The sequence below is a fragment of the Larimichthys crocea genome, chromosome XIV (assembly GCF_000972845.2).
Source record: "Larimichthys crocea isolate SSNF chromosome XIV, L_crocea_2.0, whole genome shotgun sequence".
NCBI classification, from domain to species: domain Eukaryota; kingdom Metazoa; phylum Chordata; class Actinopteri; family Sciaenidae; genus Larimichthys; species Larimichthys crocea.
Window position 1 is genome coordinate 5,250,168 of NC_040024.1, and position 26,506 is coordinate 5,276,673.

Consider the following 26,506-nt stretch of genomic DNA (forward strand, 5'->3'; position numbering starts at 1 on the left):
AAGGCCTGCTCAAGGCAGTCCAAACTCTTCTCATCTGTTGTTCCCCGTTGATGGAACGTCCTACCAGTTCCTAGCAGATCAGATCTTTACCTTCAAAAACCTCCTGAACACCCAGGTCCTCAGAGAGTACCTCCTTTCCTAGCACTACCAAAACTGGACATGTCCTAGTCGCACTTGATTGTATCCCTTTTTTGTAAGTTGCTTTGGACAAAAGCGTCAGCTCAATGACTAAATGTAACTGAAAGTTTAACTAAAAGCTCACAGTCCTCATCATCTCATCTCGTCCCCGTCGGCTCCGAGCTCGACTCAAATTGCAGCGAACGAGTTTCGTATTTAGAGATCATCAGCATCAGCTTTGACACTCTAGTCCAAACAGAGCTCCCATCAGTGACAAAGCCCCTGATTAACTATTAAAAACCGAAGTGTAAAAACAGCGTTGACATAAAAACCTGTTGTCGTCTTGCCAGGGCTTTAGCTCTCACTCAACCAAAACAAAACCTCATCAAGTATAATGTTTCAGCATCGAATGCGGAGGCGCCGAAAGCCACATTTGAAGCATCTTCAAGCTCATAACACCAGATTGTTTGGGTTAAAAACGTTCATCTTCTGACCTGCCACCCAATAACTCATTGGTAGATAAACTCTCTGACACCATTTGGATACATTACTAGGTTTATCCAGATGGTCACTGTCCAGTATGTGAGTGCACAAATGTAATAAAAGGCAAAGTGAGGATTCAAACAGATATCTTTGCAGCACTCTGCCTTTAATATTTCAAGGTTGTGAGCATAATACTTGCATGCACTGGGAGAGGGAAATTCACTTCAAAGGAAGGGTGTGTTTAACCTAGAAAAAGAAATAGCAATTCAGTTAAAATGGATGGTTTCAAAGTGTGTGTATCTGATTCTCTAGTGTTTGGCTACGGACCCAAATCCGGCTCGTAACTGTACGAGGAGGTACAGCTGTCAAGGAACGACTGCGAGGGTTGGTCGGGAAAGACTATAGCAACGTGAATGCGCGCTTCTGTGCGTCGATATAAAGACACACAACACATAAGCTCCGTCGCCGCTTTTCAGCGAAGATGTTAAAGCGATGCGGCCTGTGTGTGTTCCCTTTCTCTCAGGCGCTGCCTCATCTTTTGTGCCTTTGACACGCTTGTACGTTGTGGGTTCTTTCCTTCTTTTTTTTTCCACGGTGCTATGTCATGATCAATTTACCGCTCGGCACATGACGGCCCCTAGCCGCCTCAGAGGATTTGAAGGACTGTGTGCAATCCCAGCCTTTTCTTTTCTTTTCTCTTTTTTTTTTTTATTTTTATTTCCTCTCCCACATACAAAACAGGCATTTGTATTTTTATCCCGCTTTGGCCTTGCTGAGTGAGATTGTGCTCTCCAGCTTTTAGCCTCTCTGATTCAAGGTTATTGTTTGGAAGAGAAACAGAACCGAATCTCGCCGAGCAGACACCTATTTTGAGGCAAATCTGCCTCATTTCTGCTCTTTTTTTTCCAGCCCTACTATCTTTCCAACTGCGTGAGGTTGGGGTCAATCTGGTAATTTTACAGAACTCCAGCTGTATGTGTGCACCTATTTGTGTGTATCCATTTGTTTGTGTGTGTGTGTGCGGAGAGGGAAAGAGAAAGCACTGAAGCATTTTGGAAACATCAGGACCAATCAGTGCTCATTTGTTCAGGGACCCCCGAGAAACTGAGCTCATTGCCTCACATAGTGACAGAGTGGGAAGAAACCATTGACAAGTGTTGTTCTATGCAGCTACAGTTTGTTTGTGCACCTGCCTGGTTTTTTTTAATGCGCTCCTGCCAGCCGCTAAACACATATTTGGCTCGGCACGTGTTAAAACATTAAAGCTACATCTCCAGCAAGAAATGCACAAACATGTTTCTTTTCAATACATGTTTTTTTTGAAGGTAGAGAATAAAATGCTGAATTACCAGGCTAACAATCCACCCAAGCCAAAAACATGCTGTCGTTGGACATTTGCAATTCAACAAGTTTCATCAGCGGTAATGCATGCTACGCCGATCCAGCCAAAGTATTATATTATCATTCTGCTTTTGTATGCAGGTTGGTATCGCTGCCACTGGCAAGGCTATGGCTGCCTGTGTGTGTGTGTGTAGGTGGGTTCGCATTATTAAGCTGGCCGGGACTGAATGTACTCACGCAAGCTGCATCGTGTATTGCGTCGCTCATTCACTTTCTACCTCTCCTCCTTTCCCTCTTCCATCCTTTGTCATCTCCCTCTCTCTGATTCCGCAGCTATACCTGACGAGAGTCCCGGTAGATGGCGGACCTTTTCCTTTACTCCTCCTTTTAATTGAATAATGCACTCTAGTATAAAATAGCCCTTATTAAAAAAGGTCCATCTATGGATTTAAATGCTGAGGCGGACACATTTTCCGCATGCGGAGGTAAGCTAATGCATTCGGTTACGTCGCAGTAATGAAGTGGAAATGAGAGTTGACTCCTGTTTGTGTGCTTACGCAAGAGACGGGTTGGCGGTACGCATTTGACCTCGTGGCGTAAAGTGTTTGTGCGTAGTCTTGTGAATGCGGCGTCTGTTCGGCCTTCGACCTTTCGAGTGCACCTCCGAGATGAATCCATATGAATGTTTCAAGGAATCATAATATAATCAATAACTCGCGCTGTTCGTCAGTGCTCTCGCTATCCGTAAGGCAACCAACGCGGAGCATCCCGAGGTGATGCATGGCAACCTTCGAGAACATCAATACTACAGCTACTCTACTCTACTGCACGGAGTTAACACGAGTAGTAGTGCCTTCTGGTAAGATGTATCATGATGTAAGTTCTAAGCATGACAAGGGTTGCAAAGTGGTAGAACATTTCTGGTAAATTTTCCGAAACTTTCCATGTGAAGTTAAGCTGGGGAATTTTTTGAAATATAAATGAAAATTTATGGGAATTAATGGGTATTTATGGGAATTAATGGGAAGTAAGTGAAAATTGGGGGTAATTTAAACAAACTGTATCATATCCAAACATAGAAAATGAATGCTGAGTTACATATTACTCATCCCTCACGACCCCACCCATTCAAAACTTAACGCCCCATTGGAAATGTGAAATGAAAAGTCCCATTCAACATGTAAATCAAAAGCATTTTCCATCAAGCTTCTCAATTCTAGCTTCTGTATACTTGCCAAACTCTTTCAGGCAATGGCCTTATCAACATCCACCATGTTTACATCCTCAACTAACTACGACTCCTCCTAACCCTAAAATACATTTTATACATTACAACTATATTAAAGTTCTCTGTTAAGGGCCAACCTTCAGGTTTGTAAACTGCCAGTTTATTCCCATAAATTCCTGTTAATTCCCATGGAATTCAACTCTGAAGATTCCCTAAGCATGACACACTTTAATGGTTATTGCTTCTTATAGGCTCAGAAAAACACGCCCGAGCTGAAATCAATGCACATTCCTGTTTATTTATTTTGTTTACTCGCTCACTTAACCAGATTTTTGAATAAGGGGGAAATTCCCTCAATGTGCTCTGGCTGCGGTGCAGAATGTAAATCACTCCGGATCCATTTTTAGTGTTAAGATTTCAACTTAAAATGCATATTACATCACCTCACCTGAACTCTTACCCCAGAAGAAAACAAACACACAGACAGTGGAGTTATAGCTGCCTGTGTTTAGATTGGTGGTGGCCTCGATTTCAGTCTGACCCGAGACCAGCTACAAGGCAGAGGCAGCTGCTTCCTCCCTCTGAGACCCACCTCATGACAGAGACAAAGACTGAGGCTCTTTCAGCCTGCTTTAGCACATCCTGACTCTGCTCTCCTTCTCCTGAATCTACCGACAACAAGAAGCCTAATGTAATTTATTTACCGAACCTACACCGGCAGACAGAGAGCAAAAAGCCATGAAAAGGGTGTCAGCGGTGTGGACTCCATTGATAAAAGTTTGTGAAGCAAACCTTTCTCCTTTCTTTCCTTGAGACTGTAAACCCCGTGGTACAATTTCAAATTAACCAACCTCATCCTTGTGTGGATATGAGATTTCTTCAGCTAATATTGATATGCAGAATTTTCTCATTATCCCGGGCAAATGAAACCGCTACAAACAACACCCGGGCAACCGTGTCTCATTCGAGGCGTAGAGAAAGAGAGAGAGAGGAAAAAAACGGGGTTGAAGAAAGAAAAGTTAATGTTTAATTTGTGAAAACAACGCCCTGACTAATGAATTCCCCCAAGTTTGTTTCCTCGCTTACAGCTCCTTGTTTGGCTTTGTTTTAATAGAGCATACAGATTTAGAAAAATGAGGGGAGCGGAGATAGGTGTTTGTGCAGAAAACACCTTATTTGGACTTTTCTGAGGTGATCCGACCGTGCTGTGCCAAAATGAGATGTTGGAGCTAAGTGTAAGACAAGAAACAGCTTACATGAGGAGTGCATTGCCTGAGGCATTTTAATGATCCAGGGGTCTAGAAACGTGAGCAACAGACTGGTGCTCCTCTGAGCCCCAGACATGAACTGAATTATTACTGTATACAGAAGCCAACATCTCCTCATAGCATCGCATAAATCTAGTGCAAATGAAATAAAAAAAAATAAAAAAGATAGAAGAAGAAGAAGAAAAGAGACGAGCCGAGTGTCATGTTGGTCTCGAAGATCTGAGGGTATGAGCTGGAAGAGAAAAGTGTGGGGGAGTTCAGGATGAGTTCAGAGGAGCCTGTTTCCACTTTTTTTTTTTCCCAAGTCGAACATGTTGTTAGGTGAAACCTCAGCTGTAAATGCAAGATCGCTGTTATTATAAATGTAGCAACTTAAATATAGAAGACTTTCAGAAATAAAGTTTTGTCGGCTCATTTCCCTCCCCGATTCTTCTCCTGGAAATATTCAGCACCCAAAATGTGTAATAGTTGACTCATACCACCCTCTATGAGTGTACCTTTTCTTTCTTTAAGCAACCTTTTTTTTTACAAAGGGCTAAGAAAATGTCTGGAATTTATACAACGCTTGCGATATGAGCAGCACGCCCTCAGCTTTTCAAACTCCTCGCTGATTGTCTAGAAGTGCTGCTGCGGCTCTGAAGTGGAATAACTTTCCCAGAGTGCCCGTGAAAAGAAAAAAAAAAAAAGCACAGTGTTTCTTTGCACGCGACGCTAACAGACATACCGAAGACATGTACACTTGCAAGATAGTGAGAGGTTGAGTGAGGACTCAAGAGGAAGGAGAGTAACGATGTACCTGCAGGCCGCATAACAAGAACAGAAGCAACTGTTGAACTCTGTTTTGACAGCACATCATTACCAGGACGGACACTCCCTCTTAAACATAATAGGAACAGTGGCGTCGGCACATGCTGTCTTTCATCTGCTAAAGAATTTATTTCAAGAGTGACAACACAAAACAACTTTGCGTGCATTCAACTGGACGACCCGACGATTTCCGAGCCGTGCTGGGAGAACCCAGCGGATCGTTATGTTATTAACCCGAAGCTGTTGCAATAACATTATGCCTTTAGCTTCTGAGGAACAAATAAACTGATCTGAGTCATCCACTTCCTTTCCAGGTTAACCCAGGTATGTCGAGGCGTGCGTTCTGGGAGCGCCGTACTTCGACCCGCTCGGCACTTTTTGTTTATTCCCATCACGCTTAACCAAACATCACATGCCGACAGGTGTTGGAAAATCCCCCCGCACGTTCTCGGAGACGACTCTTAACTTAAGTCATTACTCGGAAGACCTATTGCATATTATTACCCCTGTATGAGTGTTTGTTTAATCAAATAAATAAGATTAATTTGCACACGTAGAGCATACACACAGTCCCCGGAGGATGAGAGGAGTGTGTTTGTTCCGACTTATCACAATAAATGTAATTACACGTGGTATTTAATGGGGGTTTTTTTTTTCTTCGTCGGCCTCTAATTAGTGATCACTGAGAGGACTGAGAGAAAGACAACAAAACAAAAACAAGACAGACTTGTTTTTGAGCTCCTGGCTTCACTCCGTCTTCCCTTACCTCCCCTGAGGGGAAGATGCCTCACACGCAATTTGATTCAGAGCCGAGCTCCCGAATCCAAACGCACTCGACTTCAGACGACGTTAACACTCGTAAGGCCTCTCTGCCGTGTATTTACAACCTGCGAGATTTCGCCCGTTAATAAGACGAGACGTGTACGTGGAAGAGATGAGACAGTACATTTTTTTAGCAGCGTTCAAAGGCCTTTGTCTTTGGCCGGAGAAAAACAAGGCATACAGCTAAATATATGTTTTTTATTTGAATATTTGATGAAGTTAAATGAAGAAACAGGTGATAAATATCTTTATATATATCTGTTTTTGTGTCACGGCTTGTAAAGTCTTCTCATCTCCTGGCTAAACTTCTTCCACCCTTCGTCCATCATTACCCCTCGTCTGATACGGGCACCCCACTGCTAGTGTTGTTTCTCTTTGGCTGATCTTCCCAACTTTTTCATCTTGTAAGAGTCGAGCTAAATTGCGTTACATCCTGGGGATGTTTCTAGCCTCAGATGTTGTTTATTAAATCCAAAACCCCTCTCAGCAAATGTAAAGGAAACAACACGACCCAAAAGCTTTTTTGGATCGTCTTTCGGACTTAAAAAAAAGTCAGGAATGTTTGACTGCTAAACAAAATAAATTCTTTCAAGACAGTGTAAAAGGAAGAACAGAGGGTAGTTCAAGCGTGGAGACCTAAAGCTGCTGTAACATCTTCTAGACGCAGGCAAACAGCGAGGTGCAGAACTTTGAGCTTTGTGGTGGACAGATAGAATATATTTGCAACAATCTGTCATGTCTAGACAAGACATGCAAAGAAGTGGCAGGCGCCGCAAAAGACAGGTGCTCTTTTTTAAACACTCCTATTAGAGATCGGAAGTTTGAATAACTTTCAAATAGGGAGGCCTGCTGTTTATCCACCATTGATCCCAACTCCCTCCGTCCATTAGACCACAATCAGAGGACCGACGGTTGTCAGTAACCACCATAACAGGAAATCTATACTTAATACCCTTCTTATTATGAATGCTCATTTTCAAACTTCAATAACAGAGCAGCAGCAGCAGCAGGAACGTGGGTATTTATCATTGTTCCTTCACAGTTAGGTGAGGATAAGTGAATTTATAGAAGGTTTTACTCTGTCGTTGTAGAAAAATACCCCTTAGGAAGGATGCAAACAATATCTCACTGTTGTAATATGCAAACCTGCGTCTGCTCGTAGTTTTGTAACTTGTAAATTTCAGCCTCATTGATATGCCGGCGCAAAGAAAGCGACCATCTTCCCCCACCAGAAGCTGCAGGGTGGTTTTCTAGTGTTTGTGACACATCACCAAAAAGAGCAAGAGTTTTAAAATTGAAGTGTGCATTATAGATGTATAGATAGCTGGGGTTGATACTCGCGGCGAACCCCCGGAGCCGTTCTGGGCTGTGATGAAACAATGACCCAGGAGCTGCCAAATTTAGAGACAAGCTGGGTCTCCCAGGAAGCATCTCCATTTGGGCTGGAATGGCAAGTGTGACCCTCATCTCTCTGCTCCTCACCTCCTACTAATTGAATCAGGCTGCTGCCCGGGACAATTCAGCATGTGTGTATGTGTGAGTGAGTGTGTGTTTGCAAGAAGTCCGTTAAAACCCGGTTTAAAAGCGTTAAAATGGGCCTGACCCTCGCTTCAGATGACTCATTCCGATATATTCCGCACACGTGTGAAAGGATTGGGAATATTACGTCCACACACACACACACACACACACACACACACAACCCCGTCAGGCTCTTAGGCCTGCTCCTACCAAAACCCAGAGGGCAAATATATAACTCCACTAAAAAGTCATGAGACTCTTTTTTAGAAAATTTCTCCTAAAATCCCTCATGGACATTCCCTGGGAAATTATGCATTATAAATCCCCAACCCGAAAAAACCCCCACTTCTGATGCTGGGCTTACTATATTCAGATGCATGGTTTAATTAAGAAACAGTGGAATAAACATTAAAAATGTATGATTGGAAATTGCCACAAGTTCTAATTCTTTTTTTTTCTTCCTCCTTCTTCTCCCCTCTCTCCTCTTGAATATACCAAAACAAAGTTTAAGCACTCTTTGCGGCCTTCCCAGGTCATTAATTAAAGGAGGTTTTTTTTTAACGTTCTGGTGGAGACTTGGCACCATCGAGGGCCAGACACGGACACAAAGAAAAGGAGGCTCAAGGGGGCAAACACTTGTTGGATTTCCTGTCTTTCCTCACTTTGTTGCGCTCATCGGCGTGCAAGAAGAATTAAACGGGGCCTTATAATTAGTCGGTAGTCTGCTTTAAGACTGTTGAGGTAAACAGGGTTTAATTAGGAAGGATAGATCTGGGACAGATGTTGTGCAGGAGGGGATCACGCTGTGACTTTTTTTTTGTCACAGTGACAGAAAATCTCGCTATTCCAGTAAGACAAAAAAAAAAAGTGATTGTTTCAATCACGCACATACAGTACGTGACTAGCTTTAAGAGCTTATGTTAAGTATGTTGAAGACATAATGGACAGGAGAGACAAAAGCATGAAAGGAATTCCAGCCAGCACTTGTTTGCTGTAACTGTATCCCGAAATGTAAGGACAGGTATCTCCTGAGAATGTCCTCCCGACTTCCCCCCCCCGCTTAAGTGGCAGCTACACTGCTTAAAACCCGCTGATGGGATCGCGGACCTCCACCCAAAGGCTTAAGCCGCCGCTAAAACCTGCACCACCTCCTCCTCCGACGGGGGCAGTGAGTGGCTGAGCGAGGATCAGCCCCGGGGCTAACAATGTGGCAAGTCGGCAAAGGCGTTTTTGGGAAAGTAACAAAAGCAAACACACCTTGAAGGCAAGGTTTTTTTTTTATTTTATGGATTCTAAGCCTTAAATAACTACCGTCCACTAAGCTGGGAGAACGGAGAGAGGGAAGGAGGCGGGGAGGAGTGTGAGAAAGAGAGGAGGGGACGTTGGTGAGTGTTAAAACAGAGATGATGAGAAAGCCGAGGGAGAGAAAGCGAGCTATGAGGGGTAGATGATGAGGATGACAGAAAGTAGTGGGAGGGAGGGAGGTAAAAAAAAAAAAAAAAATCACACATTCTTGACAGAAGCAACATGGCAGGGATCACACAGCTATTTTTCATTCACACTCCTCTGCATTCGCACATGATTCCAAAAAAGGTACCCCGGGCCCCAAGGAAGCCTTCCAGCAAACGCTGTTTGCCAATTTTTCAAACCTGTCACTCCCTTTCGCTGTATCAGCCCGCGCTGCAACAAAAGAGGGCCTCCTCGTAGCGCTGTCGCCTATTGTTGTTGTCATTGTGCCCGATGTGAGGTAAACACGTGAGGAAGTGTCGTCCATCCCACACACACACACACAATGCATCACTCTCTAATGCCGTTACTGTGGGAGGGGGACGGCGTTGTTGTCCCGCGTTTTGACAGCGCACAACATCCAGTGGGTGTTTGAGAAATCGCACGAACGGCTGAAAATATGACTCGTGCGTATCGGCGGCGATGGCTGCACCAGGAGAGGGATGTTGGGGGGAAATTGCACATATTGCCTTGTCAGTGACGGTGGAAGGTTGAAGTGGCGCCGGTTGCTTAGTAATTTTTCTGTCTCGACCCTTTTTTACACACCTCCTGGCTGAGCTTCAGACAGTCGAGAGTTATACGCTTACGTCGGCACTGCAGGTGAAATTCCTGACGGCGGCGCGGCGTCAGTGCGCAGACACCATTTCCTCCCCTTGCTTTTATCACACATGCGGCGTTCACTGCCCACAGTGTTCATTATGAGCTTTGACACAAAGTCTGCAGAGACGATTTTGGCTGGTAATCAAACAGGAGCCAAGAGTGTGTGTTCCTGAAGGCAGCCTGCCTGTCGCTGACTTCAGACTAACGGGCTGGAATATTGTATTTAAAGAAGACACTCTTGCCTCTAAAAAGTGCCTCTATGCGAGGTTAATATTTCATGTTTGATTAAAATTTGCATTTGTTGAAACAGCCCTGAGCACGACAGCGAAATAATACCTGTTCGTGCCGGGTGAGGGTGTGTGCTAATTGACTGGGAAGCTTGTGGAAAGGGTTAAACAAAAAAAAGGTGCCTGAACATGTTAGGGGACACCTCAGGCGGACACATTCATGTCGTCACATGGGCCAAGTCCCACTTCATTAGGAGTCATTACAAACACTTCCTGTCATTCAAGCTTCTGGTTTAACCTTTTGGCGGATGGCGGATGCATTTCTGGCATACCTCTGACTCCGATAGGGCGCTTTTACATCTCGCCGCCTTCTAATCTCACGCCGCTCACTTCGCTTCATTCCTCCCGCGCAGGAATACTTACAGTATTTATCCAACGTTCCTCCTGTTTGATCTTTGACACCGGTTCCTTTAATCTGTCTGAATGAATTCATTGCTATTCAGCCGTCACGCTCCCCTCAGATATGGGATGAAATATAGAGGGCTCGTTTCATCCGTCTTTGAGATTCATGGCTATTTGATACACAGGAATGTTTGAAAAACACTAGATTCCTTTGTGGAGCATCGCTTCAAATGATAGACTTGACCTTGTAAGGCATGTCTTTTCTCAAAAGGAAAAGGTTGCATGGGAGACTCAGATCTCGAGTCAAAAATAATATGGCGGACGTATTGTTTTGAAAATGTTTTACGATGTTAAACAAATTTTCCCAGACGGGAATGGATGTGAGAAATCAGTAGGCGGGCTTGAAGTGGCGCAGAGACACTATAGCCTTGAGTTAAAGAGCAAAGTATTGTGCGGCCACTGATGCTCTCTCGCTGTCTAATTTGATCTCATGAATCAAGAACTCAAAGTGGAAAGGGCAGTAAATTACGGGTCCCTAAGGAGCTGTGACACAGGCGAAGAGATGAGCCCATTGTAGTAAAGCAACCGCTGCTAATTTAGTGTTCAGGGATCCTTCATGTTTGAAATGCTCCCCGCTTGCCCAGGTGGCTTTATCAAAAGAGTTTAGTGGAACATGACGTTCCCACGCTTCATCCAACTCCGGGCCAATGCTGTTAGGATACAGTGCCTTTTTTTTTTTTTGGAAGGGAAAGGAGGGGGGTTGTTTTGCCCCTGAGCTCTGCTTTTGGCAGCGATGTGTCTGAATTAGTGGGTACAAGCAAGATGAGAGACCAAAAAAAACTCCAGGCAGAAGTCGCAGTGGATAGGGGGCGAGATACATCGCCATAGTAACAATGGATAGCCCACCAAGGATTCCTAAAGCAAACACCAGGCATACGGTTTCAAACAGCGACTGAGGACCCCCTCGCCAGTGTGTTCAAACAAAATCTCTCTGGCACAGATAACGCTGACATTTTAAACATAAATTACAAGGTCTCCAATTGTCATGTCATGTCCCCAATTCACAGAGAGAAGAGGCTGCCTCGGGGAAGAAAAGCTTATTCAAAGAGATTCAAAGGAGGAGACACACACACACACACACACCCTGACGTAAATCTTTCAAACGTGGAGGAGGAAGTAAAAGGAGACGAGGGCGGTTTGCATGTTAAGCACATTTGACATCAAATGTTGGCGCAGGGATTTCTGATGGCGATTCAACAGGAAGTAAGAGTCTCCCTTGGAAGTTTGGCTGGGTGGTGGTGGTGGTGGAGGGGGGGATCTCCACCACACACTCGTAAATGTCAACCAGGGCGCTTGTCAAAGTCGCTACAAGCCCCCCCCCCCCCCTTCACGTCACATGTTCATAAGAGCTCTTCACCGTGTGATAGGCTTCGCTTTATGCACTTACGCTCCCAGCGGGTTTTGCCTCCTTCCTTGCCGAAGTCTGTTATTAATATATCATTACGGACAGATTAAATGTGATGAATCTGACGTTAAGTGAAGCTTATCAAGCACAGGCCGCGTTTTGAAAAAAAAAAATAATAATAATAAAAAAAAAAAAGTTGAGGCCAAATATGAAAAACCTGCTCGTGTTTAAGCGGCTTTGTTTACCATTATTCTAATCATTTTACCGCCCCCGGACATGTCAATTTGATTGATACCCTTGCCTTTCCCGCAATCCCAGACCTCATCAACCCAGCAGCAAAAAAAAACACACACAACAAATGTAACAACATTCCCTATTCCCCCCCCCCCCCCCCCTGTGGGCTAGCTCCCCCTCAAGGCACTTCTCACCACTGAATCCACTCTGTAATTTACAATTGGCTATTGTGTCCCAAGTGTTGCATTGGACCAACTCAGAGTAAATGAACCATGTCAAAGACCAGTCTCTCAGTTTTGATTACACCCCCCACCCCTCCCAGCTTCTTTCTCCTTCCATAATTGCGGCAAACTGAGCAAAAAAGCCGCTATTATTCAAGTACCTGAGTCGCACCCACTCATTCACGACAACCAAAAAAAAAAGAGAAAAGAATGGATGTTCTCTGCCAGCGGCCAGTTTGATTGGATATTTGTAAGAACACTGTTGCAAAGAGAGAGGGGAGAACGAAGGAGGAGGACTTCATCTGAGCAGATACTGTGAAGAAAAGGTGAAACCAAAGCTAGATAACAAACAGGCTATAGGGCAAGGTGCCGCAAATCAATACCTGAAACCATATTAAATGTCTGGAGCTCCTCAATCCACAGAAGAATTTGTCTGACTAAAGCCAGCATTACAGTCATCTCTATTTTATTTTGCAGTTTGAAACAGGACAGGCCGATGGGAATTTACTATAGGCCGTTTGTTCTGGCAGAATCATACAGAGGTCTGCTGTAGAACAAAAAAAAAAACCATCAAATCTACCACAGATGAATCATCAAACAACGTATGATCAGTTTTGGGGTTTTTTTTGGACACATCGCTCTAATATTTAAAGGTCCAGTGTGTGAGGATTTAGCGGCACCTAGCGGTGAAGTTGTAGACAGCAACCAACTGAATACTCTCACATAAAAATCAAGAAGTCCACAACTAGATCAGAGTTTAGTTTGTCTGTTCTGGGCTACTGTAGAAAAATGGCGGTTCAACAACATCCTAATGAATATTGTATTCCATTCCTGTAAACAAATACTCCTAAATGTTAGACGCTGGACCTTTTAATAGGGGTTATTTATATATCTAGTGAATGGTGCCAAGAGTTTACGGTCATATATGACAATAAGAATCATAAAATCTTCACCTTTAATGGTCTGGAAGCAGCAATAAATGGCTGGAACCATTCATTTTTCCATTGATCAACTAGCTGATCATGAAGTTTACAGCTCAGTTGACCCCCCTGTGCTCCATCTCCATCATCAGGACGCAAAAAATACAGAAAAAGCTTAATAAATCTGTGTTACATTCAAAGTCCACGTCTTGCCGGAGGGCATATCTGTCATCATCCGCCTCATGCTGATCACAAACTAGACCAAGATTGCAGCCTTATTCACATTTCAATGTGTACTGTACGCAGCATGATAACACCAAGAAAAAGAGGGCAAATTGAAAACAGTAGCATTTTCGCCAAAAAAAAAAAAGAAGCTCTGGCTGGACCTCATATTTCAGCTCGTTCGATAGCAGCTACCCAGCGAGGCCGCTCGTAAACTCCAGCTGCCCCGTGACCTTCATTCTTCAGCAGGCAGGCAGACTCCTCCAGCCTCTGACAAGAGTTATCGGGCCTGGCTAATAGCCTGCTCCCAGGTAAGGCCTCATCGATACAGAGGCGGTGGCGGGTAGGGGGGGCTTCTCCTTCTGCCTGTGACCGCTTTGCTAATGAATATTTCTGCTTTTTTCTGCATACATTTACAGGTGGTACTCGCACGTCTGCCCTGAAATACGCATTATTAGTCAAGGCTGAGTTCAATAAATAGCATCAATGGGGCAAAGGAGCTCCCGGTGCCTTGCTCGAAGGCAGTCACGGGTCACTAAGAGTCGTCATCTGCCCAAACTACTCGAGTTTGTCGCTGATTTTTAACAGTTTAAGATAAAGTATTATCCTTCAGGCTCCATCTTCCTGTGTGCACATATGTGTGTGTGTGTGTGGAGAGAGAATATATGTAATAACCAGACACACATATAAATATAATGAACTGCATTCCTTGGGTAAACACAGCAGCAGCACACACACACACACACACAGAGAGGATATTGAAACCCTCTCAGGCATGTCGCCGTTCGTGTGCCTGGCGTGCAGGATGATGGAGAGGCTGAACTGTGGAGGCCCCCCCCCCGTTTGCTCTCTCCTCTCCAGCCCTCACAGGATACACAAACACACACACACACATTCATACTGTACACCCACGCACTTTATCACACTTTTTACACATGTGTGTGTGTGTACCCGCCGAGTACACATGCACAAACTTTCACACACACACACACGTCCCCCCAGGCTTTGATGGATGGTCGGTGAGTGCTCTACCTCCTGTTTCATACACATATAATCTCATTTGGGGGGGCCACATGGCGGGGAACCCGCACCAAAACAGGGCTAATAGAAGCAGTCAAGCTGTCCTGTCCCTCCTCCCTTCCCAAGTCAAGTCATATCCATTATATTCCGGCTGCTTAGCGAATGTGTAAGACCGCAGCCTGTTAATAAAAAGTTCTATCCTTTGGATAAAAAAAAAAAAAGAAAGGAAAGGAAAGCTTTCGGTTGCATTATTTATTCCGGACGATTCTTTAATGTGTCTTATGCAGTCAGGAGATCTCGGCGCATCTTAATATTTTAGCAGTTACTTAATACAATAAAAAAAGAAGTGTGTGCCTAAAAAAAAAATCAATGTGTACCTGAACCCAGGGTGAAGGTTGTACCTATTAAATACGCTTCGATTACACCGTTGAACTTGTTAACTTTTCCCCTGTCAACAGAGGAACACACACACACACACACACACAGAGTGACCTATCGTCCTGCTAAGCCCAGCATATTCCCGTCACTTAAAAGTGTCTTCTTCTTCCTGTCAGCTCCACGTTTAATAAACAAGTTCACTTCACACTGAAGGAGCTTTACAGTTAGCTGCCGGAGCAAAAGGTGGCACTTAGGGGGTAAATTATGGATCAACACGTCTGGCTTTTCATGGCTCTTATTCTCATTTTCACGAAGGCCGCGTGTGACAACGTGGCTGACGCTGGATGGGGTTTAAATCGCCGCTAAGCCTCCTACACCTCCTCCTCCTCCTTGACAGGGGGAGGTTGGGGGGGTGACCACGGACCTTGCTGGCAGTTCCCTTGACACCTTGGACCCCATGTGAGTAACACTGACAGGGGAGTGATTCATCTGATTCATCGCCACGGTGAAGAGAGACAGGCGCAAAGAAACTTTGCCCATCAAGAAAAACGCCACCTGTTTGAATTACTCATCTCGACGACGACGCATTTTTGTAAGGCGATATTTTTTTTTGCAATTTTGATGAGGTACAGCGTCGGGGTAGACAAAACAACATTGTTTTTGCTTATTAGTCTCACAAACAGCGAGCCTCACATCCGATCCGTGTTGTGATCCAGCTCGTCGACAGAGAACTATCCCCCAGGGTTGTACAGCAGCCGAGCTAAGTGATGTTCTCATTTAGCCGGTTGGAGCTTCTACGGTTCGATACAAGAGGACAGCTATAGAGAAGAACAACAAGGCTAGCATAGCATATCATAGACCTTGGGAGCCTTGTAAAAGTCAATTTACTGTACAACCCTAACAATCGCAGTGAAAACAAGTCTGCAATATGGTGAGTATGCAATGATTGATAGTGCCACAGGAAAGGCAAATCTGCAGAAATGAATCGGCTTTATCCTGGTGAGCCCTATCTAATGCGATCGCTGCCGAGTATGAAATGAAATTCCATTTTCGATGACATCAAATTGAAAGAAGCGGCGAGAAGAAGGTGGCATCTCCGACACTGCCACTTACAATCAGTAGCGTGGAGAGCAATCAAGGTGGCATGCGGCTTAAATTTCTTGTCTGGTTTTCGTCTCCGCCGCCTCCCCCTCTCCCTCTTCTCTCTCTCTCTTTCTCTCTCCCCTCCCGAGCCATTTTTTCCTCTCCATCTTATCATGACAAATGTTGCAAACGAGGTGGGGCTTCTTCTTCAATCGTCAGTATTTATTTTCACGTGAAGGCGAGCGAGCTCGTCGGCACATATATCTTTTTACGTGGGGACGAGTGGGAGGGAGATAAAGAGAGACGGGAGGAATGACTTCTCATGCATTCCCCTACAGGTAAAAGGAAACCCAGTATTAACATATTGTGCAGAGGTATATGGTAGAAAACTGTAGGCAACCTCTCTCTGAGTCTGCACCTTTATCAGGTAAGTCTAATCCTTAAGATTAGTAATTGCCTTAGAGCGAACGCATTCAAATCGCCAAACCAAATTATAGCAGAAAATGCTGCCCGCTGCAATTTCACGAGTATTACCGTGCACTCTTACTCCTTCCATCTTCCTCTCTGAACATAAACAACACAAGCCCGAGCAGCCCCATAGATTGAATTAAGTCGTAATAGATCCAAAACTATTTTGATCACAATTAGCCACAGTCGGCGGTACGCACGGCGACACACAACAAGGACAAGTGCTGATAATAATGTGACAATAAACAAACCAGCTCATTGCACGTAATCTCATTTCTCACTAAATACAAGATTTCCAAATTGTTTTCTTTCTTTCTTTCTTTGTTTCCTCGTCACCTCCATCGGCACACACTCAATTCCAGTATTTAAAAATAGTTTTGTGATAAAGAACTGTTTTCTTGTTTTTGTTCTTCTGAGTGATTGCACGACTGCGCTTGGAAGTTCTTCAGATTCGACGGTTGGTTTTACTGTTATCGTCATTATTAAGGAGCAAACTGTGGTGCTGCTACTTTCTCCTAAAAAAACACTAAGCTGACCTGTATCAGCGACCGCATACGGGTGGGGGGTTGGTGGGGGGTGACCAAACACGTTGAAGCTCCTGTGGAACCTCTTATCAAGTAATTACTTTATTGAGCTCAATGAGGGACTGACTGCCACAACAAGATAAAATCATGGCCACGAGAGCCATCGGGGGAGAGTTCTGTGCCTGCAAAATGACTGCCAGAGGAAAAACACACACACACACACACACACACACACACAAAGGTTCAGACGAGTGCTGGAATGATGACTTAATCAGGCACTCTGACAGACCCCTAGAAATGCAGCGTCACTGGGGGGGCTCCATTTAGGTCAGTTGTGGCTTTTCATAGGTGTTTAGAGGCAGCTACGTTTTGTAGGTTAAAAACAAATGAGGCCTGAGGCAAAGCACTGCATTTCCATATTGGTTTCCTGATCTTCCAGGAGCCTGAAGGGCAATCGCATCCGATGTTTTGGCTACAAAACACCATTCAGGTGACCTCCCATTTGCATGGTGATATTGTTTGTCCTGTGCGCGTGAGGTGAGGATTTGCCCTATGCAAATCCAGACTGCCGCCGTGGCTGTAAATTCAGCTTGTGCCAGAGAGAGAGAGAGAGGAACAGCTGGGCCGAGCGCGGGAGGTGAACGCCGAGGGGGGGTGGAGGGTGCATTGGGTTAAGGGCGATGTCCGAGTTATGCTCGGTGCAACAGCCCTGAGGCGGAGATAACCTGTTATGAGCGCGTGGAACCGGGCCTGCCCTGAGGGCCTGCGCTGGGAGAGCGTAGACTACAAGCTGCTGTGGCTCACAGCTGATTAAAAGTGATCCACCTGGGCACGAGCGGCGCTTTGAAGCGCAATGATAAAACAAAAGTTGATGGCTTGTGCTAATTCGATGGCTAAGTGATTTCATTCCTCACTACATTACGGGGCCGGACAGCATTATTTTCTGGCACTGGATAGAACAGGAGCTGCTGCCAGAAGTAATAAAGTTAAGTGTTCTGTTAAGTGCACGCACTACTCATCAGCCTTCAGATGTGAGGGTTGGACACAGGTATGTAAGGAGTTGATAGACTATATTATAGCAGGGAAAACTATGAATAAAGCTGCGATCAAAAGAGTTACAGGAAGAGATGAAATGTCAGATCTGTTGCCCCTCCTGTCCAAACGCTCAACAGCTGCTGGGTGACACGCTGGCTTCTCCCTCACAGTTAGCACAGCTTAATGACTGTTTAAATGGCTGATGGGCTAAAAAGAAAGGGTTCGCCTCAGCGATAAACTCCCTCAGTTGCCTGGTTACCTGCCCGAGCAGGTTGCCTGTGCAGTTATTGTAAGATTAGGTAGGCGAGGAGAGAGAGAAGACGGCAACCTGATACCTCGGGGATTACAGTCAATGGTCAGCACTATTCGCTCCGTCCCCCCTATCCCCGTCTTTCTATCTTTCCACCCGACCCCCAGAGTCCCTTGTGAAACAGTAGGGGCCATTCTCTATACCGCAAACAGGGCCGTCTTTCTTGTGCCTGTCTCTATCTCTTCCAACAGACTGACAGAAAAAAAAAAAGAGAAGAGAGAGAGAGAGGGAGCGGTAAAAGAGATGGGTTTGTGGGTGTGTGTGTGAGTGCGAGAGAGTGAGTGAAGAAACGCTGAAATAATGAAAAACATGCCTTATGAACACCTGCCATGAATCTAATCTCCATCCGTGTCCAAACGTGATAAAAATCTACAATTTAATATGAATAAATCTCAGGAAAATTAAGAGCAAGAGTGCTATTTTTGGATAATATAATAAAAGCATAACGGCAGTGGTGTTCGCTGACATAATCACCGTCGTCCACTAATCCAGATCTTGCATAAATCGCTCCCCTAACTGAGAGCACACGAGTGTCCTTGAGTGCTTTATTATGTCTTTAGCTGTAGTGGCACTTCCAGTTAGAAAACAGAATATTTTTAGATGCAGCATCCCTTAAAAAAAATCAAGAGCGTGACCGCTTCACTACTTAATCTAATATAGAGGTGGCTGTTTAACGCCATAATTGGAGCACATGAACACACACCTTCTCTTCAATTAGCTCTCTTGTGCCGCCATTAAATTACACCCTATTCACCCCAACAGAATTTATCAGCAGTGAGTATTTACTGAGCCCATGGGATATAAAAGGCAATTTCAGTACCTGCTCTGTTATTGTATATTAAATACATAAAAGGCTGCAGCGCACAGTAAACATGGATGATATTGCCCAGCAGGCCATTTTCTTTCTTTTTATTCTATCGCGATTTTAAGCATCACAAGAAAACGCTCTTTGTGCCGTTTTTCCACGACCCTGTGTATTCGGACACATGCACAGTTCATAAAAAGTCACCACAGCTTTAATGCAGAGAGTAAATAAATAATTATATAAGTGGAGCATAGTGACACACAATACATGCTGCTGCCGCAGCAGCAAATAGAGTGCCCTTTTAATTATGCAGGAGACATCGGAAAGCAACAGCACTCCTCACACTCTGGGAAACAGCTCAGTGAATACACCATATTAGAAGCTGTTAGAGACAGAGAGTAAGGGAAGAGAAGAGGGGGTAGAAGTAATGATTTAAGAGAGGAGAGAAGTATGGAGAGATGGTGAGGGGAGGTGGATATAGATAGACGAGAGTGGAGATTTAAAAAGAAACCGCCGCAAGAAAATAAAGGCAAGGCGGAGAGAGCGTCGTGAGGGAGGGGCTGTGGGGAAGAAAAAAAGGAATACATAGAGGCCGAGCACAGGTGGGTGCAAGGAAAGTAAGGAGAGTTTGAAGAGGGGAAGGCGACTGAGCATGGAATATTAAAAAAAAACAAACGAAAGAAAGATATCTAGAGGAAAATAAAAACATAAAAAGGGGAACAATCCCAGACAGAACAGCACTCCGGTATTCTAAAGCAGTAGTGCTGACACCAAGTAAAAGAAAGATCAATAATTCATTAGCCTGCCATAGAAAACACATGAAACAGTAGCGTCCTTTCTTCCTCTTAAAAAAAAAAAGGCAAATCAGCCGACTTCATTATGCATTAACTTTCTGTTTCTTGCACACATCGGTGTAAAAACAAAACAACCCAAACGTATAAAGGCCGAGCTGATGAAAGCACACATTTTTCCTTAAAATTTCAAACATCACATCGTGCCACCTACACTGTTTTCCAGCATTGCAAATGAAAGAATTACTGAGAAAGGAGAGAGATGGTTGAGGGGGGGTAAGACTGGCTGGAGGGTGGATGAGAAGAAAAGCAGGTAGAAAATGGCAGACATTTATATACGAGGCGGGAAAAAAACGATAAGGGAGTAAAAGAAACGGAGGCACAATACGGGAGGTGATATAAAAATGTCCAATTTCACTGCTCAGGTCAATGAATTGATGCAGAAGAATGTGAATATGACCTCCTGGCCAGATGTTCCTATTTAAGCCCAGACGGTAAAAACTGACTCACAACCCTAACAAAGCCATGTTTGTGCTGCAGTCACTCTACATCTACCTTTCTCTCTTATCCCCTTTTGTTTTTTTTCCCCTCCCTTTCACAAGAAGACAAGGCCGCCTTGTCATAGACAGAGGGCAGGGCAGGGCTTGACATGGCTAAAGGGAATGTAGCCGGCTCCTGGCTTGTTCCCCTCTGGGATAAAATAACTGCAAACCAAACCCTTATGTGAGCTGTCTACAGCACTCTGACACATCCTTGCCAAGGTTAGTGGTTGTGACAACCGATGGGAAAAGGCAGCCTCAACACATGCCAGGATAAAAGTGAAAAAGTTGGCCGCGTTCGGCCGAGTGGTAACAATAACCCTTCGTAAGTTAATCTAAACCTTTCTCTTTCCTTTTCAATATTACATGTGAATGGCACTCCAAACCAAAACAGATCAATACCGCTTAGCACCATAAAGGCAACAAGACTACTGAGACTTGCCCTGTCAGAAAGCATTATGGTGGAGAGAACACTAAGAGGAAGAAACAGAAGACATTTAAGAGTGGTGGAGGGAAAAAACAACAACATGGAGACATGTCTTCTTACCTGTTTGTTGTACTTGTTGATAGTTTGACTGCTGTAATCAGAGCAGTGGTCAGATCCAAGCGAAATGTTATCTCCGGTGCCAACAAAGGTATTGGCAGGGGGCAGGTCCTGAACTGCCTGGTGCTTTTTACCAGCCGTTGGCGACTGTGGATGAAGCTGGACAGTAGGGAGTGGTGAACTGGACTTGTAGTGTCGGGCCAGATCTGGGCTCCCCGGCCCTCCGTTGACTGAACGGTAGCGACCCATGCCAGGACTGTCCGACAGCTTCTCGTTGACGCCATCGTAGCGCTGCCCATTGGGTTTGGAGGCCTCTACAGTGACGATGCTGCTGTAGAGTGGCTGTTTTGACTTCTGTTTCTTCTTATCCTTCTTGGGCTTCTTGGACTTGTCGTGCTGCTGTGGTGTGAAGAAGTCTTCGTGATCCTTCTTGCCGGCCTCATAGCCATTCTTATTCTTGGGACGGCAGTAACGGGCCATGACAACAACTAGAATAATGAGGATGACCGTCATGATGCCTGAAACTACCCCAATCACAATGCTTAACCGCTGTTTGCTTAGATCATAGTTGGGGTCACCGGCAATGTTGGTGTTGAGAGACGTGCTCAGGCTTTTAGCCACCTGGGCCTCCACAACTGTGGAATTGGAAAGGGTCTCATTAACGTACACATGAACTAGTGTGGTGGTGCTTTGTGAAGGCTGGCCGCTGTCATTCACCTGGACCACTAATCGGTGAAGGCCATAGTGCTTCTGCTCCAACTTCCCCACTAGAGAAATGACACCAGTGCCTCCATCAATTTCAAACAGCTTGAAGGGGTTTCCCCCAATGATGCTGTAGTTCAGGTCCGCGTTGATGCCGGTGTCAGTGTCAGTGGCTATGACGGTTCTGACGACTGTTCTGATGTTACTGGAGGGAGGAAGAAGGGTGTAGGAGCTGTTTATTGGGAAAGTGACAGTTGGTGGGTTGTCATTTTCATCCATGACGAAGAGAGAAACCGTGGCGGTGGCGGATCTGGGAGGATCACCCCCGTCCACAGCTTTGACACGAAACGTGTAAGTAGTTTTCTGTTCTCGGTCAAAAGACAAGGTGGAGAAAATAGTCCCAGTGTCGTTCTCAATTGAAAAAATGTCCTCCTCTTCTTCAATGAAAAGACTCATTTCTGCATTTTGGCCTTTATCTGCGTCAATGACTGTAACCATGCCAACTGGGCTGTTTGGCTCAAGGTTCTCTTTGACATAAAAGGTGAATACATCCTGCATGAACTTTGGTTCGTTGTCATTCTTATCGGCCACAAGGACAACCACTGTTGCAGAGCCCTGAAGGGTGTTTATGCCCTTATCTTTGGCTATCACTTTGAATTCGTAGCGCTCCGTTTGCTCTCTATCCAGAATGGTGTTTACTCTGATGTCTCCACTGTCTGCATCGATAGAGAAAATCCCATTTACTGACGAGTCTAGGGAATAGGCTATTTCAGCATTCTTCCCACTATCTGCGTCGATGGCTGCCACTGTTGTCACCCTCTCGCCAGGGGCATTGTTTTCCGGAAACGACACCTCTACGACGTTCTTGCTGAAGACTGGAGGGTTGTCGTTAGTGTCGCCAACTTTGACGATAAGAGAGTTATTACTTGCCAGACTTGGGCTTCCAGAGTCCACAGCCACTATGACCACATTGTATTCCTGTGTGGCCTCGTAGTCCAGCGGTGCAGATGTGTGGAGGAAATATTTCTTTTTATTCTGCTCACCCTCCATCTCACTGGCTGGTTTGAGCTGAAAAGGCACATCTCCTACCACTGTGCAGGTCACGATGCCATTTTCCCCCTGGTCTCGGTCTGACACCTGAACCAAGGCAATGGGTGTGTCCACCACAACGTCCTCAGCCACGTTGGCTATCCCATCTTTTAAGAAAATGCGTCCTATTTTCCGTATCTCAATAGCAGGAACGTTGTCGTTCTCATCCTTGATGTTCAGCACCACGGTGGCCTTGTCCATTTTCGGTGGCTGGCCTCGGTCACGGGCCATTACTGTGAACCTCAGCTGGCTCACTTCTTCACGGTCGATGCGGTGCAACACACTCAGCCACCCTGTGCTCTCATCCAACCTCAATAGCCTCCTTACAGACTCTGTGGCTGCCCCAAACACATACTCTATTTGACCGTTAACCCCCACGTCTGCATCAGTCGCTTTGAGCTGCAGTATGGGGGCGCCAGGGGAGCTGTTTTCTGGTAAGTCGGCTTCATAAACGCTCTTCTCAAACCGTGGACTGTTGTCATTCACGTCGGTAATCATCACCCTAAGAATGGCCTGGGAGGAGCGCGGGGGATCTCCTCCATCCCTAACGCGCAGTGTGAGCTCATAGGAGTCTCTCTGTTCCCTATCAAGGGCCCCTTTAATGATGAGTTGGGGCTGCTTCTCTCCATCAGTAGTGTCAGCAACTTGCAGTTCAAAGACGCTGCTCCTGCTCGCGCCTTCATCAAATCTCCTCTTCCCTGAGTATGAATCCCCAGAAGAGCCAGAGCGCCTTGAGTTCTCCCCATTGTCCTGGATCAGCTCGTATCTCTCTATTCCATTTCTGCCAAAATCTCTGTCTGTGGCTGTGGGCAGCAGATAAAGGGTTCCAATGGGTCTGTTTTCCTCCACAGACAGTGTCAGGACAGGGGAAGGGAATGATGGGGTGTTATCATTTATATCTAGTATGATGACTTTCCCCTCAAAGAGATCTACCCAGCTCTGGGCTGGTCCTATCACTGACACTTCAAAATCTATAAAACACTCATTTTCATCAAATATCATTTGGCACTGCTGTAATTTTTCCCGGTCTATGCGCCTCTCATTGGTGGTGAGCTCACCTGTTATGTTGTCTATTTTGAAAAAATCAGAGCCTGATTCAAGCGTGAATGTCACCTCACCGGACCCGGCAACGATGCCCAGGTCGGCGGCTACGTTCCCTACTCTGACATCGGCGGGTCCCTCCTCAGCCAAACGGTACCGGAGCACTTGCTTGGCAGCGGGCTGATGCACAAACTGCAGGATGAGCATGCAATAGTACAAATAGTCCACTGCACCAGTAGTCCTCATTGTTCTCCCTCTGAAAAAAATGTCCACTTAGACTTGAAAAATGTCCCAAAAAAGAAAAAAAAAAAGAATTTAATCACTAGGAAAGAGTCCGAATATGGAAAAGATATATTTTCATTAAGAGCAAAGCCCTCTGCTGTGGGATGCGTGAGACTTCATCCTCCGGACGACTTCCTTACACCGCTCCTGCTGCAGTGAAAAAGCAGCAAGTGCACGGGGCTTTCGTCTCTTTTTCTCCCCCCCTGCGCTTTTCCTCCTCTGGCACTAAGGTGTTAGTTGCTCTTTCCTTGTTTTAGCAGGAAAAAACACCGCAATGATATATATATTTAAAAAAAAATCACACACACACCAGAGAGGCTCCGTGCGCTCCGGGCGGTGCCACAAATATTTGAATTTCATGCGCGTAAAAGCCAAAAAAATCTTACTGTCCGAGCATCAAAGTCAATTCAGTCCATATCCCGCCGTTTTTTTACTCACAGTTTGTGGTTTAGAATCTCCCTTTCTTGGGGTGAGGCTGCAATATTCCTATGTCCGATTATATGTCCAGTGAGATTATTTAAATGCCCGCGCAGTTTCCAAACTCATCCCACGGCGAGTGCGGACTGGCGCGGAGCCCTGTCAACGCTCCGGGTCTGGAGGAGGAGGAGGATGTGGATATATGAAGCAAAAAAATGATCTGTCCGGTTTGCCTACTCTGCTCTCTTTCCTCCACCGAGTCACTTGCAGCAAAGCAGACTGTGTATAGTTCTCTCTCTCTCTCTCTCTCCTCTTTGCGAGGCAACTCCACAATGCACACAAAAAAATCAAAAATCAAGGCTGTGTTAAGAAAGAAAAAAGCAAAAGATCAAACGGAAAGAACATTTTCAAAAGCGGTATATCCGACGCAGTTTGTTTTATTTTGGAAACGTTGCTTGAATTCCTCAGTTTGTCCAGCATATTCAGCCTGTTCCCTCACCTGCAGACGCGCCGCATGTGTTGGCAGCCCCTATCTGCAGCACTGTGAGAGGGATTCACAAATGATATTGCAGTCTCTCCCTCTCCTCTCTCTCTCTTTCGCTCTCTCTCTCTCTCTTTCTCTCCACCCCCCTACGGTTTCTTCTCCCCCCTCCTACCCCCCAGCAGCGCACGTAAACAGGGTCGGACTTGGTCTTGATCGCCGGGTCCAGACGCAAGCAGACAATATTTGACTGGGGAAGAAGAAAAGGAAGAAGAAGAAAGAGGAGAAAAAAGGGAACAGAGGAGGAGGTGGAGATGCCTTAATGTTGTCGTTTTCATCGGTATTTTTTTTACGCAGACGTGTCTCGCCACTTTTGTGAGCACAGTTCCTGATGCTTCACATTTCTGCTGTTCCCGTGGCGATGTGGCTAGATTCAAATAATAAGAATAATAAAAAAGAATCATCTGAATGTATTTTATTGCAAATTTATTACATTTTGTAGCTGACGCCGGCTGGTGCGGGGATTGTTTGCCGCAAGAGATCCCCCCCCGTGTGACAAGAAGAGGCACATTCAAAGCGTAACTTTTACGCACTCGTAAGGGTGATATAAGTTCATCATCTTTTAATATGATATGAAACACACTTCCAGAGCTCGGTCCTCCTCCGTCGCTGCAGGACAGGCGAGGCTATAGACGGGACGGGGACTGTGCTGTGTGCGCAGTGCTGTGGTTACTAATATGAATGCGTGTGGTCGCCAGTGGCTGGTGCTCTCCGGCGCAGCGGGCTGTAAGGCGTCTTTTTTTTTTTCTTTCCTCCCCTGCCTGTGTGCTTGTAAAGTCCACTCAGCATCCAGCAAATCTGAGACGGTGCTTATCAAATCATTTGCATAAAGAGGAATAAAGGCAGAGAATCCCTCCTGCGTGGGTCAGACGATCTGAACAAGAAGGGGTTTCTTATTTGGCCACTGCGCAAACCCAACTCCCCTGATTTGTGTGCGCGGTGTGTGTCCCTACCCACAGCTGCCATCCAAGTACTTGTGATGGGAACAGTCTTGATCAAACATCCGTGTGATGTTGGCCATCACTCGGGTCAGAATTACGCGTAAAAAGCCGCACTTTGTGAGGTGAATGCGCACATTTTTCGACGCTTGCGACGGATTTATACTTACTACAGCACGAATGCGCATTTGCGCCGCTGTGTTAAGTGCAAAAAAAAAAGAAGAAAGTCTCATTTGGATTTGTTTTGCTCTCCTTCTTTTTTAAAAAAAATATAAAGACAGTGTCTGAAATTATACAGTGAATGTGTGTAATGAAGGAGTGAGGGACAGGAGCGAGGTAGAGGGAGGGGAAAGGAGGAGGAGGAGGGTGGAGGAGAGCCAGTCTCAGCAGCTGCATCTTTCTCAGACGGCTGTCTGAATTCCAGCAGTGGCTTTATCCTTGCTTACTAGCGCCCTCTATCGTCACATTCAAATGAAACCCGCCTCATGTGGCTGAAGTACAGCAGATCAGAAGAGAAGAGGGTGAATGTATTCATGTTAGAAGGTACAGAAGGACGTGTTTGTTTCATCCCAGAGCTGATTTTCTCCAAAATAGTCGATTATATATCGGGTATATATTTGTAAATGTAATTCAGGGAGGTGTATATATGAATGTAGTGAGTCAGCCAATAGAATA

The 26,506-nt window shown here is 45.3% G+C and overlaps 1 protein-coding gene across 4 annotated transcripts in view; it reads right to left on the reverse strand.

Moving 5' to 3' along the window:
• pcdh7b (protocadherin 7b) overlaps positions 1–24,709 on the reverse strand; it is a 102,894-nt gene extending 78,185 nt beyond the window's left edge. For all 4 annotated transcript variants that reach the window (XM_010735282.3, XM_019276806.2, XM_019276810.2 and 1 more), the window contains exon 1: positions 20,825–24,709. In XM_010735282.3, coding sequence (XP_010733584.1) covers positions 20,825–23,899 — 3,075 coding nt within the window. In that variant the 5' untranslated portion in view covers positions 23,900–24,709. The remainder of the gene's footprint in view (positions 1–20,824) is intronic.
• Between the last annotated feature and the right edge of the window lie 1,797 nt (positions 24,710–26,506).